An 18,777-nucleotide genomic window follows, 5' to 3' on the forward strand; every position below is an offset into this window, starting at 1 on the left:
TATATGCATATATATATATATATATATATATATATATATATATATATATATATATAATATGCATATATATATAATATGCATATATATATATATATATATATATATATATGCATATATATATATATATATATATAATATGCATATATATATAATATGCATATATATAATGTGCATATATATATATAATATGCATATATATATATATATATATAATATCATCATCATTTAATGCCCATTGTCCATGCTGGCATGGGTTGGACAGTTTTACCAGAGCTAGTAAGCTGGAAGGCTGCGCCAGACCCCAGTCTGTTTTGGCATGGTTTTCTACGCCTGGATGCCCTTCCTAATGCTAACCACTCTGAGAGTGTAATGGGTGCTTTTACGTGCCACCAGCATGGGTGCCATTTGTGTGACACTGGTATCTGTAAATGAACATCCCCATCATATAAGCGAGGTTGTTCATTCCCAATCTTCTCTGAAAAATATGTCTGGCTATGAGAAAATATTACTTTGCTTAGAAACAAGTGATGGTCAGTGACAGGAAGGACATCTGGCCACAGAAAATTTCTCTTAACAAATGCAGGCATAGAAAAGTGGGTGTCAAATAATGGTGATGATGAAAATCAAAGAAGACCCATCCTCTACAGCAGAAGTATTAAGGCCACTCCTGGTGATGAGGATTGACCTGCAAGAGTCCTGTGCCGGCATCACTTAAAAAACACTTGTGCCAGTGCCATGCAATAGTGCTTGTGCCGGTACCATGTTAAAAGCATCCAGCACATTCTGTGAAGTGGGTTGGATTAGGAAGGGCATCCAGCCATAGAAAGTAAGTCAAATGAGACTGAAACCTGATGCAGCTCTCCAGCTTGACAGCCATGGTTAAACCATTCAACTCATGCCAGCATGAAAAATGGTCGTTAAAGGATGATAATGATGATATCAAGCATGATCGTTGCCAGAGCACCTAACTGGCTTCCGTGCCGGTGGCACGTAAAAAGCACCATTGAAGCGTGATCTTTACCAGTGTCACCTCACTGGCACATGAAAAAACATTCGAGCGAGGTTGGTGCCAGTGCTGCTGGACTGGCTCCTGTGCAGGTGGCATGCAAAAAACACCATTTGAGCATGGCCGTTGCCAGTCCTGCCTGACTGGCCCTCGTACCAGTGGTGCGTAAAAGCACCAACTATACTCTCAGAGTGGTTGGCGTTAGGAAGGGCATCCAGCTGTAGCAACTCTGTCAGATCAAGATTGGAGCCTGGTTCGCCAGTTCTCAGTCAAATCGTCCAACCTATGCTAACATGGAAAGCGGACGTTAAACAGTGATGATGATATATATACATACATATATATAAATAAATAAAATGGTGTTTGTATGTATGTTTATATGAGAATACTCGACACGTAAGTACTTCAGAATACATAGATAAATCATCTTAAATGTGAGGTATTCCTCACACAGAGAATGCTCAACTGAAAATACAGAAATATTTTGAGCTGTGATGACCATGTCTATGTGAAAGAAGACAATACGGACAAACCTCAAATATATTATACAAAGCGGACGTAAAATTATGAAAGCAGAAATGTTTTTCTTTCTACTTTAATCTGGGACATAAAAGTATTTACTTAATGCCTAGGTCACCATGGATTGACATAAATGCAGTAGAAGAGAATGTGACAAATGCATTATGTATGTGCAGCTAAAATTTTGTGTTATTAAGGCTATTTATAACTTCTAACGTACTGAAGTGGGGTAAAATATAAATTCTGAAAATTTCAGATGACATCAGGTGCAATATATTGGATCCTTTTTTCACTAAAAGTGCCCCTTAACCGTAAATTCATTAAAGCTATGACTGTTATATACACGAGAAGGAAATAAAGTGATATATGCAGATATGTATGTACAGTATCTTAATCTGGGTCATAAAATTGTTTCATTATGTTAGGGCACAAAATATATGTGTTAGGCAGATTCATCTCTATATATATAAATGGCAAAATGTCTGTGTGTGTGTGTGTGTGTATCCTTTATACAAATCCACAATTTTTCAGTTAGAGGGCTCGCACTTTCTATGGTCATTCAAAACCATCTAAGGGTGGTCGTGCACATCTTTACATTTCCCCAGTCACCCCGCAAAGCCATTAAAAAAATCAATAGAAGTGACTTTTTTGTGAATTTTCTATCCAAAACCCAATCAAAATGCCTGAAACTTGATACACCAATTGAATGCCATTAGCTGTATGTGATTGGTTGGAGATTTGGACAGTTCTCGCGTGTATGTGCACATGCATGCAGCTGTATATGCATGCACTAGCACTATGAAACATATATATTTGGCTGTTCCCATATATATGCACAAACACACATATACACGTACATATATATGTGTACACACATACACATCCATACGATGGACTTCTTTCTGTTTCTATTTACCAAATTCATTTGCAAAACATACATCATCCGTGAGCTGTAATAGAAGACACTTGCCCCTAGGTGTCACTGTAAGGCACCCTACTTTTATACTCTTGACCAATGAATGCCTTGTGAGTGAAATTGGTAGACGGAAACTGTACAAAGCTTGTGTGTATGTTTCTGTGTATATGTTCACATCACACTTTTCCAAGAATTAGTGGACTACATGCTATGAAATTTTTTGTCATTTCCTCTGCCAACAAATCATCTGCTAGCTCGGCACATACAGAAGACAGTTGGAATAAGAAATTCCTCATATGAAAAATGGGTTTGATGGTAGACTTAATCAGTTGTCCAGTTTAACACCACTACCATTTCGTATCTTTGGTACCTTTAGCAGAGAGTCACTCTGTTGCAAACATTTAAGCTAGTGTCTCCAGCTTGACAATGTCTTCCTTCTTCCCTTCTCTCAATCTTGGAAGTTCTGTTAAAAGTTCATGGGTGCTGCTTACCCCAACTAAAAAATGCAAAAAACAAAACAAATTGCTGACTTACATTTCAGTCTTCACCCCTGCCTTTCTACTGATGGTGGGAGGACATGTTTCTATGGCGTAATGTTATAGAGGGGGTGTAGTGTGAGTTTTGAAATGAGAAGTCAGCTTCATGTCCACTTTCCCATGCTCTCATGGGAAGATCTTCTATGGTGGGTGCTCTTCCTGTCACCAACCCTCATCTGCTTCCAAGCAAAGTAATATTTCCCTCCCATGGCCAGACATGTTCGCACAATATATAGGAAATGAACGACTCTGCTTGTACGACAGAGCAACTCATTTACAACTATCACATGATGTCAAGACGAGACAAAAATATATATATATATTTACACATATAGATACACATATATATATATATACTAGCAGTATCGCCCGGCGTTGCTCGGGTTTGTTTCGACCCGCTGGAATTGTAATTTTGAAAAGTAAAAATTTTGTGAACATTTTTCTGGTCGAAATACACCGAAAAGTGGCGACACAGCAGTGAAAAAATCGTAAAAAATAGGGATTTTCATAGAAAAAAAGCATCTTTTTGATGTAAATAATTTTTGGTGTTAACATGGTCCGATTTGAATTTTATGTTCTACGGAAGGAAGAGCAAGCCTTCTTCTACCATACTCTCAATTTTGGTCAACTTGCGCCGCAGGGTCTCGGAGGAGATAGTGTTAGTTGAAGGTTACCATTCTAGGTGCCTGAGTAACAACCTCGCGGATTTACAGATAAATGAATTAATTATTATTTTACAGAATAAAATTAAATAATTCTTGAAAATTAATTAATATTAATATTTTTTGAACAAAGTAAATAATTTTTAAAACTTAAATAATAATTTTTTTTACACAAACGCGAACGGGGAAAAGGGGGTGGCGAATTCGATTTACATACCTAAATTTTTTCTTTTTCATGACATTGTAGCAAAATAGTAGTGAATTATATAAATACCAGCAGTACATTTTTTTTTCTGGGGTATTTTTTTTCAACCTCGTCACATATTTGCCCCTTTCAATTTAAACAAAGTCTTAATTAAGCAATTACGGCAGCTTAGCAATGGTTTCAATACAGGCGTGACATGTGTATCTCAATTGTTCAAAACCCTTCGAATTTTTTCGCACGTGATGATATCATAGTGAAAACTTTCAATTACGCGCGCTTAGAAGTACGCTCGCAAATTAATACTACCAAAATTTTGAAGTTCGCGCTCCGCTTGTGTGTGTGTGTGTGTGTGCGTGCTTTAGGTGTACGTAGGTATGTGTTTTTGTGTGTGTGTGTGTCACTGAAGCCATACATACATATATACATACATAACCTCTCTCTCTCTTTTCTCTCTCAGTCACTCACTACAAAAAGTGAATAAAAAAAGTTCAGTTATTTCTGTCTTTCACTCTGTCTGTCTCTTTACACACACTAACAAAAGCACTTCACTTACACACCACACTTTCTGTGTCGCACAACCCATCAAACACACACACACTCACGCACGCACACATGTACATCAATGCTTTCGGAGTGAAATGTTAAAATATTGAGTTTTCTCGAATTTTGTCTTAATTGGGGGTGAAATTGAAAGAAATATATTATGGCATGACCGAATGGAGTACTTTGAAAAATCTTAGGTAAACTCTAATTGAAGAAATTGTGTGAGGAGTAAATCGTTATGTATTTATTTGTTTCTGTTTGCTGTGTTTTTTTATTTTTTGAGTAGTGGTTTAAATACTTTCAGTTTAGTCTTCCTCAAATCACTCTGTCGCTATTTACTTTCATTTTATTTGTTGCACACTGTGTGTGTGCGTGTGGTGTAAACCACATTAAGAAAAGCATTTGACATACACACCAGAATGTGAGTTTTCTGTAAATTTTGCTTAATTGGAGTTTAAATTTTAAAAACTGGACCTGGCATGACCCGATGCATTCTACTCTTAAAAATGCTAGGTAAATTGTAATTGAAGAAATCCTATATTGTAGATTTCTATAAGTTACAAAGGGAGGCAGATAAAATGTCCCAGTTGTGGCCATCCTGTCTTTTTGGAGTATGTAGAACTACATTTTCTAATGTTTTCTATTCTGGCTGGTGGATGGCTGAATTGGTAGAATATTGGATGCAACACTTTGCAGTATTAAGTCCTTTAATGTTCCGAGTTCAAATCCCAACCAGTGTCGACGTCATCTTTTATTTCCATAGGGTATTAATAATATAATGTATGTGATAGACTATTCTTGTCTCTTCTTCCCTGTGGAGAACCTCAGCCAAGTAGCTGTAATCTTTGTAAATAAATCAGCTTAAAGTTGAAATCATCATCATCATCATCATTTAACGTCCGCTTTCCATGCTAGCATGTGTTGGATAATTTGACTAAGGTCTGGTGAACCAGATGGCTGCACCAGGCTCCAATCTGATCTGGCAGAATTTCTACAGCTGGATGCCCTTCCTAATGCCAACCACTCAGAGAGTGTAGTGGGTGCTTTTATGTGCCACCAGCATGAGGGCCAGTCAGGCGGTACTGGCAACGGCCACGCTCAAATGGTGCCTTTTATGTGGCACCTGCACAGGAGCCAGTCCAGCGGCACTGGTAACAACCTCACTCGAATGTTTTTTCATGTGCTACCAGCACAAGTGCCAGTAAGGCAACACTGGTAATGATCACGCTTAAATGGTGCTTTTTACGTGCCATTGGCAATGTTACATGATAAGCATTTATGATATATATTTTTTATTTTCTGTTTCAGATATTTGACATAAATAAACTGAGTATTCGACGTGTATTCTGCAAGGAATCCGGGAACAACCTCGAGTATGAAATTGGTAACCCAGATGAAACTTTTGGTTCCAAACTGGAAGTAAAATTGCCAAACGGAAACAAACTCAAGTAAGATAAATCGTTCTACTGATTTCTTGTATTTTGCAATTCTTCCATATATCTTATTTCAGGAACATTGAAGTGGAATGTTAAAATTCTTGATGACATGTGTTCACACCATGTCACACAAATACTGGGGAAGTCATTAGAACATTAAGAAAAATGCCTAGCAATATTTTCACCAGCTCTTTATGTTCTGAGTTCAAATTTTGCTGAGGTTGACTTTGGTTTATAATCTTGATTGAACCTAAGACTCCAATGATAACTGGTGCAACTTTCACTCTTACTGCTTAGTATCTCTGCATACTTGATACATCAGTTTTAAATTGCATGGAAACATAAACATTAAAACCATGACGATGATGACGATGAGCGAGATGTTTCCTACTTCCTTGTCTGCAGTGTTTTTATCTAAAGAATTACAATGTCTATTACGAGGCATTCTCTGTCTATGTATGTGAGCATATTCCATTTAATTTTTATGAGAATAGGGAAAGTGCTTATATCAGTCGTGTTCAATCAATAAATTGTAATGTCATTCTAACTCTCTATATATGTATATTTTTGTGCATGTGTGTATGTGTGTTTGCCTCCAGTGCCAAAATGCACTGTTGCCAAAACAGGTCAAATGTCCAGTCGTCTATGCCAAATCTCATTCTGGTGAACTATGTTCAATATTTTAAAAGACTGCAATGTAAATGACTCAGTTACTTGTAGTTATTCAATTACATCTATCTGTTTCATGTGAAAGACGAAGCTGGGAAAATGAGTTTAGAGTTATTTAATAAGATCAGTATATTGAGTCTTTCAACAGCCTGGGGTCTGTAAGTTGGTGGAGTCATCAGTAGTGTAACATTTAGGGACCACTGTATTAATTAGTATTATCAGGTGTCACTTATCTAAGAGAATGTGTAGTGTTAAATTGTTTTTATATTTTTGGGTGGCGAATGGGAAGAGCATGTGCTGTGCGAATTATGTCTATAATATTGGGTGGAGATTATGCAGAGTAGGTGATTTGCGGGTTGTGCTATTAAATTCAAAGTGTTTTATGGATATGATTTGGCAAGCTATTCTATTTTTCAATTGTTTGTAGAGCTTTGAACCATGTTAGGATTCTTAAAGTTTTTTTTCTTACCACACCTAGTGTCCCGTTTATTATTAGTACTATTTTTACTTTGGTATTACACACCTATTATTATTTAGTTAAAATTTCTGTCTCAAACTTCAAGTCCATTAGGGTGGAGCTTATCCCAGTCTCTATGAGAGTACCAGATTATCCTCTGAATAATGACACTAATCCGTGGCAAGGTTGGTTCCTCGGCTCTCAGTATTTCTCATTTTTAGCTTAGCAGACCAAGAGCAAAGAAAAATCAATACCTTACTACTGGTTTGAGAAAATGAACCCACAACCTGATGATCATGAACCCACCACCCAAACCACTGTACCACAAGTGCTTTCACTTATTATTATTATTGTTATTGAGAGACAAGTATGGTTTGGGTGGTTGAGCCTACTCTGAACATGTTGGTCTTGAACAGAATGTTTGGCAGAGAGTTCTTGCTTTTGGTAGCAATAGCATCAGGAATTTAGGAGTTCCTTGATTCCTTTCAGGCAGCTGTTTTCCCATGTGATACATATAAAATATATATTTCATGTAATTTATTTGTTGCTTCTATGTATTATCCTCCTTATAACACTAATTGTAAGCACATCACTCTTTTCCACCCTTCCAAGGGTGGAAGATTTTAAGCGACTAGAATCCTTCGATCACCTCTGTCTACGCCGCATCCTTTGTGTCCGATGGCATCACTTTGTCTCCAACAATTCGGTGCAACACCAGTGCAAAATCACCTCCCTCCAACAAGGCATCCTAACGAGACGTCTGCGTTGGCTGGGTCATGCCCTATGTTGTCAACCAGGAGAATTCATCTACGAAGCAATTGCCCCAGCTCCCCTTCAGGGTTGGTGAAAGCGATGTGGTGGACAACGAAAATCCTGGCTGATGACAGTCAAGGCTTATCTGGAACCCAACCTAGGCCCCCATATCTATGGCGTTCGCCGCTGGAATAAGGAGTGGTTGGAGATCACGCGGTCATTAGCCTCAAATCGCCAGGTCTGGTCAGCGTTTGTGAGAGATGCAGCATTGAGGATGAATGAAGCCAGCTCAACCCATCCCAGGTGAATACTGTCTCAAGACAAGAAGACATCACTCATTTGCATTTTGTTCTTGTAATGTTCCCCTTCTGTCAGTTTTGTAACTTAATAAAGGAAGAATTTTTTTTTTAACTGAATTGTTCAGGTATGAGGCCATAAATAAATGCCTTGCTCTATTTTCCTGTCTATTTATATTCAACTCCATATTTCATAATTTGTTAAAAGGGTCCAAGGACCACATTGTTCTCCTGTGTCTGCTTTGGCCTGGTTTTCCAGAGCTGGATGCCTTTCCTATTGCCATTCACTTTACAGCATGTACTGGATACTCTTTTTTATGCCACCAGCATTTCTGAAGTTGCCATGCTGCTTGCAAGACTGTGAACCCTGAGGGGTCAGCTTTACATTAGGAGATTGAGTTGGGGTAAAAGTATGAAAGGAGATGCCAGGACAAAATAGGACAGACATTTTGCCGTAGAGGAACAACGTGACTACTCACATTTTAACCCTTTCGTTACCATATTTATTTTGAGATGCACTGCGCTTCATTCAATTAATTCTAAATATAACAAAGAATTTAATAAAAGAACTTAGTTATCATTAAGCTAGTGTTGGGAACATAAATTGTGACTAAGGTTTGGTGGAAGATTTTAATTCAATACTTATGAAAACAAGACATTTATACTACAGAGCCAGAGGCGGTTTTGGCCAGAAGGTGGGAGTGATTAGGTGCCATTGGAAAGAGATAAAAACTGTGGCAGAAAAAAAAAAAAAATCAATAAACATGTTAGTGAATGTGTTTGATGTTAGGAGTTGAGTTCAAGCTTTGCTGTAGCTGTTCTGTCGTCTCCCTTTCTCAGTCATCCTCCTGGATGCCTTAAAAATTAAAAATAAATGAATGAATGAAAATCAAGGACTCCTTCATTCCTCTTAATTGTAGTACGCTTAGTCACAGGAAAGTCTCCTTTACACCTTCTTATCCATGTTAAGCATGAAGCAGAAAAGGGATGTAAAGAATAAATGGATGAGTAAATAAATGATTGGGTAACAGATCAAATGTACTTTATTCACGGTCCTTTGAGTTCTGGCTACGCTCGAAAGGTTTTTCTGTTGCCAAGTTGAACATAAGCTTCGGATTATCTTGAAGTAATCAAGCAAGGCAACTAGAACAAGCTTTCAGAAAAGTTGGCCATGTAGCTTAGAGTACATTTCAATTTAATGATTGGGATTCAGCAATTCCATCAGGCAGAACCGAAAGGAATGGAATTACATGTGTGTGCATGTATGTGTACCTCTGTGTTTGTGTGTGTGTGTGTGTCTGAAAGGAAAAGTGTTGATCTAATTTCTTTACCACACGGTCTCACAGTTAAAAAATCTGAGTGTGTGTTAATGTGTGCCTGTGCTAATGTGTGTGTTAACATCTGTATGTGTGTTGATGTATGTATGTGTGTGTGTGTGTGTGTGTTATAGTGTGGGCTGAGTGTAGTTGGGTGCATGTGTGCAATCAAGTATATGATGGCAAATATTTTTGTATCATCTTGAGTGATTAAAAAAAAAATACCTGCATATCTTTAATTCTACAGGTATGACATTTTTTTTTAGGATACTTATAACTACTATTACTATTGCTACTACTAATCCTTCTCACTAGCACCACCATTATCATTACCTATTTCTTTACTACCCACAAGGGGCTAAACACAGAGAGGACAAACAAGGACAGACAAACGGATTAAGTTGATAATATCGACCGCAGTGCGTAACTGGTACTTATTTAATCGACCCCGAAAGGATGAAAGGCAAAGTCAACCTCGGCGGAATTTGAACTCAGAACATAGCGGCAGAGAAAATACTGCTAAGCATTTCGCCTGGCGTGCTAACGTTTCTGCCAGCTTGTCGCCTTATTATCATTATCATTACCACTATCATCAGCATCATAACCAACATTACTCTCATCACCATCTGATCCTCAACCCCTTTGCCATCACCCTCTACCCACACAGTCATCATATCTTCTCATATGGTCCAGTGACAAAAATTCATGTCTTTTACTAGGCAGCTTTGGTTCAATTCCCAGCATTGGAGCACTTGATGTTTACAAGGCAACAAGGGTAGTGTCTTCCTGGTTGTCTGACCTGCAGGAAATAATAGCAAAACCTACCTCATATCACATCATACCATCTTCTTTAAGGATAGAACTCGTTAAATAATATCTTGCACCTCCCTCAATAAATGGAATGGTCATGGCAGGAATACCTTTGCTCAATGATTAGTCTGCTCTTTCAAGATTGTACCTGTCGCCAGGCAACAACAGCCAGAAGCATCATCATCTTCTGCATCAACACCAACTTCTACATGGTCGCTTGGCCTGCAAGAAATAGCAACCAAATTCCCTCATTTTGCCCTGCTCCTGTAGAAAGGAAGGACACATTGGGCAGTGTGTTGTATTAGATATACAAAAATACAGAAAGGTTACAGTGGTTAGAAGACCTTCAATCAAAAGTCAAGTTCTTTAGGGTTGACCTGGGGTTAAATAAAACAACAGCTACAACAACACCAGTATCATCCTCGTCATCATATCAGCATTGCTACCACCACCACCACCACCACCATCTCCACCACCAATACCAAATTGTCATCATCACCTTCCCTCTTACATATCAGTATCTTCAGTGAGCCAACGCAAGAGCCCTCACACGGTCTTTTGACCTGCTAAAAATAAGTCAAATATCCTTTGGTTCATACTGAATTAAATCAAACCCTACAAATGATGGTATCTAGACTACATTTACTCTTTTACTTGTTTCAGTCATTTGACTGCGGCCATGCTGGAGCACCACCTTTAGTCAAGCAAATCTACCCCAGGACTTATTCTTTGTAAGTCTAGTACTTATTCTATCGGTCTCTTTTGCCAAACCGCTAAGTTACAGAGACGTAAACACCAGCATCAGTTGTCAAGTGATGTTGGGGGAACAAACACAGGCACACAAACGTATACACACACACACACACACACACACACACACACACACACACACACACACACACACACACACATATATATATATACATATATACAACGGGCTTCTTCCAGTTTCCATCTACCAAATCCACTCACAAGGCTTTGGTCAGCCCAAGGCTATAATAGAAGACATTTGCCCAAGGTGCCACGCAGTGGGACTGAACCCAGAACCATGTGGTTGGTAAGCAAGCTACTTACCACACAGCCACTCCTACGCATTTGATAATGTAATATTAGAAACACAATTCTAGGGGAAGAAAAAAAAGAAGCCTGCCAAACTGGTAGGTCATGGATGGAATATCTTGAACTTGAGCTAAGTAACAACAATAATCATTATCATAGTGGCATTAAAATCATTAGAACAATTGATTAAATGTTTTCTTCTTTTTGTAAAATGGTAAAATCCTTAGGTTTGAAATGTCACATCTATTAAGGCACCGGTGTGGCTGTGTGGTAAGAAATTTCCTTCCCAACCACATGGTTTCTGGTTCAGTTCCATTGTGTGGTACCTTGAGCAATTGTCTTCTACTATAGTCCAAACCCATGCCAGCATGGAAAATGGACATTAAATAATGATGGTGATGATGATGACGATATAGCTCTTGGCTGACCAAAAGCTTGTTAGTGAATTTGCTGGTCAGAAATTGAAAGAAGCCCATTATAGTGTGTGTGTGTTACTGTCTCCTTGCTTTGACCTTGCATGATGGTTGTAAATGAGTGTCACTGTTATACAAGTGGTGTCCCTTGTTTCCATTCTTCTGTGAAAACATGTCTGTTCATGGCGAGGGATGGTAACTGGAAGCATATCTGGCAAATAAAAAACCCACCTCAACAAATTACATCTGTGAGCATGGAAGGATAGATGTTATGATAATAATGAGGGTCATCATCATCATCATCATCATCATCACCACCACCACTGTCATTGTCATCCTCATCAAACTAGCTGTTTTGTTGTTTGTCCCTAAGTTGTTTCTGACCTATGATCAAAGGCTTTCCAGCCATGACTATTTGATTTATTTTATCTTTGTGCAAAGAATCTAGGGCCACATTGTCCAATATGTCTTTTTAGAAGACAGTGAAATTTGATTTGAAGTAATTTTCACTATTGTTTCTAGTGGATCAAAACTCCTTCATCTCCTTATTCCTTTGATAGCAGTAGTTACAAATACAAACATTTACAGCTCAGTTTGAAAGAAGAATAAAAATGAAAAAAATTCGTTATAAAGTTAATAATAATTAAAAAAAATAAAAAATAATTAGTTGGTTTGAAATGGGTGAGGGCAGATTAAAAATGAAATAAAACAAAAAAAAAAAATGAATTAAAATATTTTTAAAATCAGTTTTTAAATATTTTTAATTCCATCTGAAAATGGTTTCATAGCAAAAATATGTTGGAAATTTTTCTGATGAGAATTAAGATGACTGTATGCAGTTTTCAATCATCATCATCATCTCTTCCTCCACCATCACCATCATCAGCGTCATCATCATCATCATCATCATCTTTGTTGTATGGCGAGCTGGCAGAATTGTTAGCACGCCAGGACTCGGAAAAACTGAAGGATCACTACAATAAGTGTGTGAATCTGGGAGGGGAATATGTTAAATAAAATCATAATTAACTGATCATCATCATCATCGTCGTTGTCATCATTTAACGTCTGCCTTCCATGCTGACATGGGTGGGGACAGTTTGACAGGAGCCGGCCAGGCAGAAGCTTGCACCAAACTTCTGTGTCTGTTTTGGTAGGAATTTTGTAGCACTCCTTCATATACACACTCACACACATATCATAATTTAATGTCCATTCCCTATGCTGGCATGCGATAGACTATATATATATATATATATATATATATACAAACAAAACACACAAACACCTATTATATACATTATATTATTTTGTAATTTACTTAATCTTTACTTTTTAATTGTTATTTTAATTTTAACTTTTCTATTATATGTAATTTTCTAGATGGTGTAATTTAATTGTTCATTTTGAATTGATAAAAGGTGTTTTTTTTCTAATATTTTATATCATCATCATCATCATTGAGCGCCCGCTTTCCATGCTGGCATGGGTTGGACGGTTCAACTGGGGTCTGGGAAGCCAGAAGGCTGCACCAGGCCCAGTCTGATCTGGCAATGTTTTTATGACTGGATGCCCTTCCTAATGCCAACCACTCCATGAGTGTAGTGGGTGCTTTTTACGTGCCACCGGCACAGGTGCCAGACGAGGCTGGCAAACGGCCACGATCGGATGGTGCTTTTTACATGCCACCAGCACGGAGGCATATATATATATATATATATATATATACATACACACATACATACATGCACACATACACACACACATACATACATGTACATATGTATGTATATGTGGATACATGTGTGTATATAGGTGAATGTGTTTGTTTTGTTTTTGTTTTTTTTTGTGCTTATTCATTTATAATCAATGGCTTTCTGACAGTAATGTTTGTTTGCAGCTTACCATGGAAGCCTATCTGGGCTTCTTAACATGTCTTGACATGGTGCATGATTTTATAACCAAAATGCCCGTTCATGCTACACCATTTGTTTCTATTTCTCTGCTTAAAATATGTCTGGGCTATTTGTTGTTCAGTAGACTGGGGGGGGGGGGTTATTATCTGCCTTAGGAACAAGTGGGGTTAGTGACAGTAAGGGTATCCAGTCATAAAAGAAAAACATAATAATAAAACTGTCCCAAATACTTACATCTGATCTATGCAAGCATAGAAAAGTAGATATTAAAATAATGATGATGATATAAACCCATTGTTATCAAGATTGTCCCACTTACTGCTTACCTCACATGCCCTCAACCACCTTTACACACCTTTATCACCCTCACATACTGCCACATTACTTTGTTGCTCTAACACACCCTCATTGGTACCCTCAAACTCTCTCTCTCTCTCTCTCTCTCACATGCCCTCACACCACCTTCATATCTCTTCACACCCTGCCTCATATACCCCCTCATATTTTCATTTCACCTGTTTCTCTGACCTGTTGCTAAGCAACAGGAGCAACTAGGTTTGTGGCCATTCTGAATTGCCCTGCCTCTTTGTTGTTTAGTCCTTGATCAATCCCTGATAGAGATGTATGGTCAGAGGTGTCCCAGTCATGACCATGTCAGTTTATTTCAGTCCTAGTATGTATAGGGCTACTTTATCCAATGTGTCACCAGGACTTGATTTGAAAAAAAATTTGGCTGCTATTTCTACACACATACACATGCATACATACATATTTATGTATATATTGGCGAGTATGTTTGTATTTTTTTGTGCTTACTGATTTATAATCAATGGCTTTCTGACAGTAATGTTTGTTTGCAGCTTACCATGGAAGCTTATCTGGGCTTCTTAACATGTCTTGACATGGTGTGTGATCTTTATAACCCAAAAGCCCATTCATACTGTGCCATTTATTTCCAGTTTTCTATTTAAAACTTGTTTGTTGTTCAATAGACTGGTGGATTATTATCTGCCTTGGGAGCAAATGGGGTTAGTGACAGGAAGGGTATCCAGCCACAAAAAAAAATAAAAAATAAATAAAACTCTGTCCCAAGTGTCTGTGCGGTAAGTAGCTTGCTTACCAACCACATGGTTCCGAGTTCAGTCCCACTGCGTGGCACCTTGGGCAAGTGTCTTCTACTATAGCCTCAGGCCAACCAAAGCCTTGTGAGTGGATTTGGTAAACGGAAACTGAATTTTACCGGTGGATTATTATCTGCTCCCAAGGCGGATAATAATCTACCAGTGAAATTATTTGAGGTAAAATTTGGCTGCTGTTTCTAGCATGTCAAACAGTCGTATAGAGGCACCATTCTAGCTGTGGCCATCTTGACTGACTTTATTTTTTATCTTTTGAACAGTTAGGTGTGATTTGATGCAGATTTAGCTGCTATTTTTGTCGCATTAAGTGGCTACATAGAAGCTCTCTTATGTGTATAATTGATGTGTGTTATCAATATGAAACTCTGCAAAGGTAATTGAAAAGCAGAAAAATATTCCTTTCCCTACCCCCCCCTCTAGTTTTCCCCACTTCAGTCTATTTTCTTAATGTTTTGTTGTTTTTTCTTTTTGTCTTCAATCTGCTGATCAAACACATTCACTTCCTCATGTACAACCTTTAACTTTATGATAGTGTAACATTATACTTGTAAAGCTTGGTTTTTAATATTCTTCACCTCCCCTATTTCGGAGACAATCTGATCTCCTTACGGTGTATTGATAACAGATAATGGATAACAAGCGGGGAGGGGTGGTGGAATCTACTTCATGCACATGTTCCACATCCTCTTCATTGGTGAACTTGAGCCGTTTGGAAAGATCAGATTACAGCTGTTTGTGGTCAGTGTCCACTGTGATATGTAAATGGATATTATGCTGGTTTCAACAATGAGGAAGGCTCCAGTTATTTGATTAAAGGAACCACCAATTGCTTTCTAGTGTATGTTGCTAGGCACAGCTGTGGAGTTAAGGAGCTCACTTTACAATCATGTCGTTTCAGATTCAATTACACCATGTAGCACCTCGGACAAGTGTCTTTTTCTATAGCCCTGGGCTGACCAATACCTATTTCTTTACTACCCACCAGGGGCTAAACACAGAGAGGAAAAACAAAGACAGACAAACGGATTAAGTCGATTATATCGACCCCAGTTTGTAACTGGTACTTATTTAATTGACCCTGAAAGGATGAAAGGCAAAGTCAACCTTGGTGGAATTTGAACTAAGAACGCAGCGGCAGACGAACTACTGCTAGGCATTTCGCCCGGCGTGCTAACATTTCTGCCCGCTTGCCACCTTGGGCTGACCAATGCCTTGTGTGTGAATATGATAGATGGCATCTGTGGCTGATATCCTACAACAAACATGTTACTGCTTCTTAAAGTTAGGGGATACATTTTTTTTTCCTATAAGAATTCAAGGAAGATATTTGTGATGAAGAGATGCCAGTTGTTTCTTTTGAGGCTCTTGATTTATAACTAGTGTTTAGAAAAAAAAAAAAAAGAAAACTATTGCTGTATGATTTGTTGTTGGAGTTTAACCTCACTAAGTCCAGCCTTTAACCGGAAACTCATTGTTGTTCAGCCTTGGGTTAGTTTTGATCCAGCAGACAATGTGATCAAATTACCTGCTGTGTTGCCTTAGATTAGCACTGATCTAGCAAACTTACGGTCAAAATCATCCCACCTTTGGTCACTTCATCTTTCTTTAGTGTTTATCTTGAATCACATTATTCTGTTGTCCTTTCCTCATTTAACTCTTCACATCCTGTTAAAATAATTCCATTGCACATGTGTGCATATGTACACACACACATACATACATACATACATCTGACAATCTAAGGAATGGAAAATGTAAGTAAAGACTACAAATGTTTCCTAGCTAAAAACGATGTTACATATCTTGTAACATGTAACACCTGCTTAGTTAATCATCAGGTCTTATTGCCAAACTTCATTTACATATCCCTAGAAATAGTCACCTAGAAACAGACATGTTCAGTCTAATGGCATGGCATCTTGGGTAGATGTCTTCTATTATAACCCCAGGTCAACCAAAGCTTTGTGAATGAATCTGGTATACAGAAGCTGAAAGAAGCCTGCCGTATATGTGTATATATTTCTGTGTGTGACTGTATGTCCCTGTTTTGATATCACTTGTTGTAGGTAAGTGTCACTGTCCTATAAGCAGTATCATTCATTTCCAGTAAGCCGATGCCAGTGCCTCCTCGACTGGCTTCTCTGCTGGTAGCACGTAAAAAGCACCAACCAATTGTGGCCGCTGCCAGCCCCCCCTACCCCGGCATCTGTGCTGGTGGCACGTAAAAAGCACCCACTACACTCATGGAGTGGTTGGCGTTAGGAAGGGCATCCGGCTGTAGAAACACTGCCAGATCAGACTGGAGCCCGGTGCAGCCTCCTGGCTTCCCAGACCCCGGTCGAACGATCCAACCCGTACTAGCATGGAAAACGGACGTTAAACGATGATGATGATGATGTACAAACGAATCTGGCCACAGGAAAACAATATCTTACTTGGGAACAAGTGAGGCTTGCCTACAGGAAAGGCATCTAGCGTTAGAAAATCTTCTTTAATAAACACTGCCTGACTGATGTGAGCACGGCAAAGAGTGGAGGCGCAATGGCCCAGTAGTTAGGGCAGCAGACTCGCGGTCAGAGGATCGCGGTTTCGATTCCCAGACCGGGCGTTGTGTGTGTTTATTGCGCAAAAACACCTAAAGCTCCACGTGACTCTGGCAGGGGGTGGTGGCAACCCCTTTTGTACTCTTTCGCTCCAACTTTCTCTCACTCTTTCTTCCTGTTTCTTGTCCCCGACTTCCTACGCAACCGCTGAGCCTGGATGCGCATTCATCCATCCGTCGATGCTCTCGGTGTCGGAGGTTGACCTGCTTTCTCTTCTGCGGGTCTTACGAATAGCAAAAGGACCCCGTTTCGGACTTCTCCCACTGCGAGCTCTGGGACGAAGACCGCTTCGCTCAACAAACAGGATTTTAAAACAATGATGATAATGATGACCCAATCTCAGCCAAGTTCTAGATCAAAGGTTCTCAACCAGGGTCCATTATAAGAGTTTGTTGTTAAAATTTATCTGCAAAAAATTGCTTATATTTCTAAAACACCCAAAAATATTTTAACAATTTTTAAATACAATTCCTAATATTTAATTATAAAAATATGATTCTTTTTATATATATACCGAATGGCTGTGGGGGTCCGGTGGAATAAAATAGGAATCAAAGGGGTCCATAGGCAAAGAAAAAAAAAAGATTGAGAAACATAGCTCTAGATCAGGGCTGGCCAATCTGATGCCAGCGGGCTGCATGCAGTCCGCTTGATATTCTTTTGAAATGAGTTTATTTAAACAAGCATTTTAAAAATTTTATCAAAAATTAAAGATTGTAATGGAAAAGTAAAAAAGAAAGATACTACTGTTTTTGCAACAATAATATTTCATGTTGGATCAACGATCATTCTTTCATTATTGTAATAATAAGCATGAGAAAGCAAAATGCTTTCAATTCTGTCAGTATACAAGTGGCCCTCAAAAAAACTTTCTGTGATTAACCCTTTTGTTACCAACCTGGCTGAAACCGGCTCTGGCTCTGAGTACAAATGTCTTGTTTTCATAAGTTTTGAATTAAAATCTTCCACCAAACCTTAGTCATAATTTATGTTCCTAACACTAGCTGAGTGATAACTAAGTTATTTTAATTAAATTCTTTGTTATATTTAAAGTAATTGAAAGGAACACAGAGCATCTCAAAATAAATACAGTAATGAAAGGGTTAAAGTGGCTTGTAATGTAATTGAAGTTGGCCAGGCCTGCTCCAGTCTATGAGAAGACCTCTGGATGATTGCTCAACCTACAAGAATTAGCAACCTAATTCCTCTCAATCCACACCTTAGCATTAAAAAAGATGTCAGATAATATATTTAATTCTGAATACATTACATTATCTGAAAATAAGATGGGATGGTTGTGATTGAAATGCTTTGATCATATATAATAGGTTTGCTTGATCAGAGCTAGCCTGGGGTTAAACAACGGCACACATCCTCATTCTACTTAGTGGGAGATTTTTTTCTCAGATGCTTTACATTATGAAACTGGCCCTTGCTTAGTCCAAGGTTAGTTCTAAAAGAGCTGACCTGTAATCCAGCCTTAATCACACTGGTTATTAACCTAATGTACGTAGAACTGTATT

The 18,777-nt window shown here is 38.4% G+C and overlaps 1 protein-coding gene across 1 annotated transcript in view; it reads left to right on the forward strand.

Moving 5' to 3' along the window:
- Positions 1-18,777, forward strand: part of LOC115209725 (leukotriene A-4 hydrolase) — a 102,894-nt gene that overhangs the window by 16,481 nt on the left and 67,636 nt on the right. Inside the window, exon 2 of the mRNA XM_029778223.2 lies at positions 5,696-5,835. Coding sequence (XP_029634083.1) covers positions 5,696-5,835 — 140 coding nt within the window. The remainder of the gene's footprint in view (positions 1-5,695; positions 5,836-18,777) is intronic.

Source organism: Octopus sinensis, linkage group LG3 (genome assembly GCF_006345805.1).
Source record: "Octopus sinensis linkage group LG3, ASM634580v1, whole genome shotgun sequence".
In the NCBI taxonomy this organism is placed as follows: domain Eukaryota; kingdom Metazoa; phylum Mollusca; class Cephalopoda; order Octopoda; family Octopodidae; genus Octopus; species Octopus sinensis.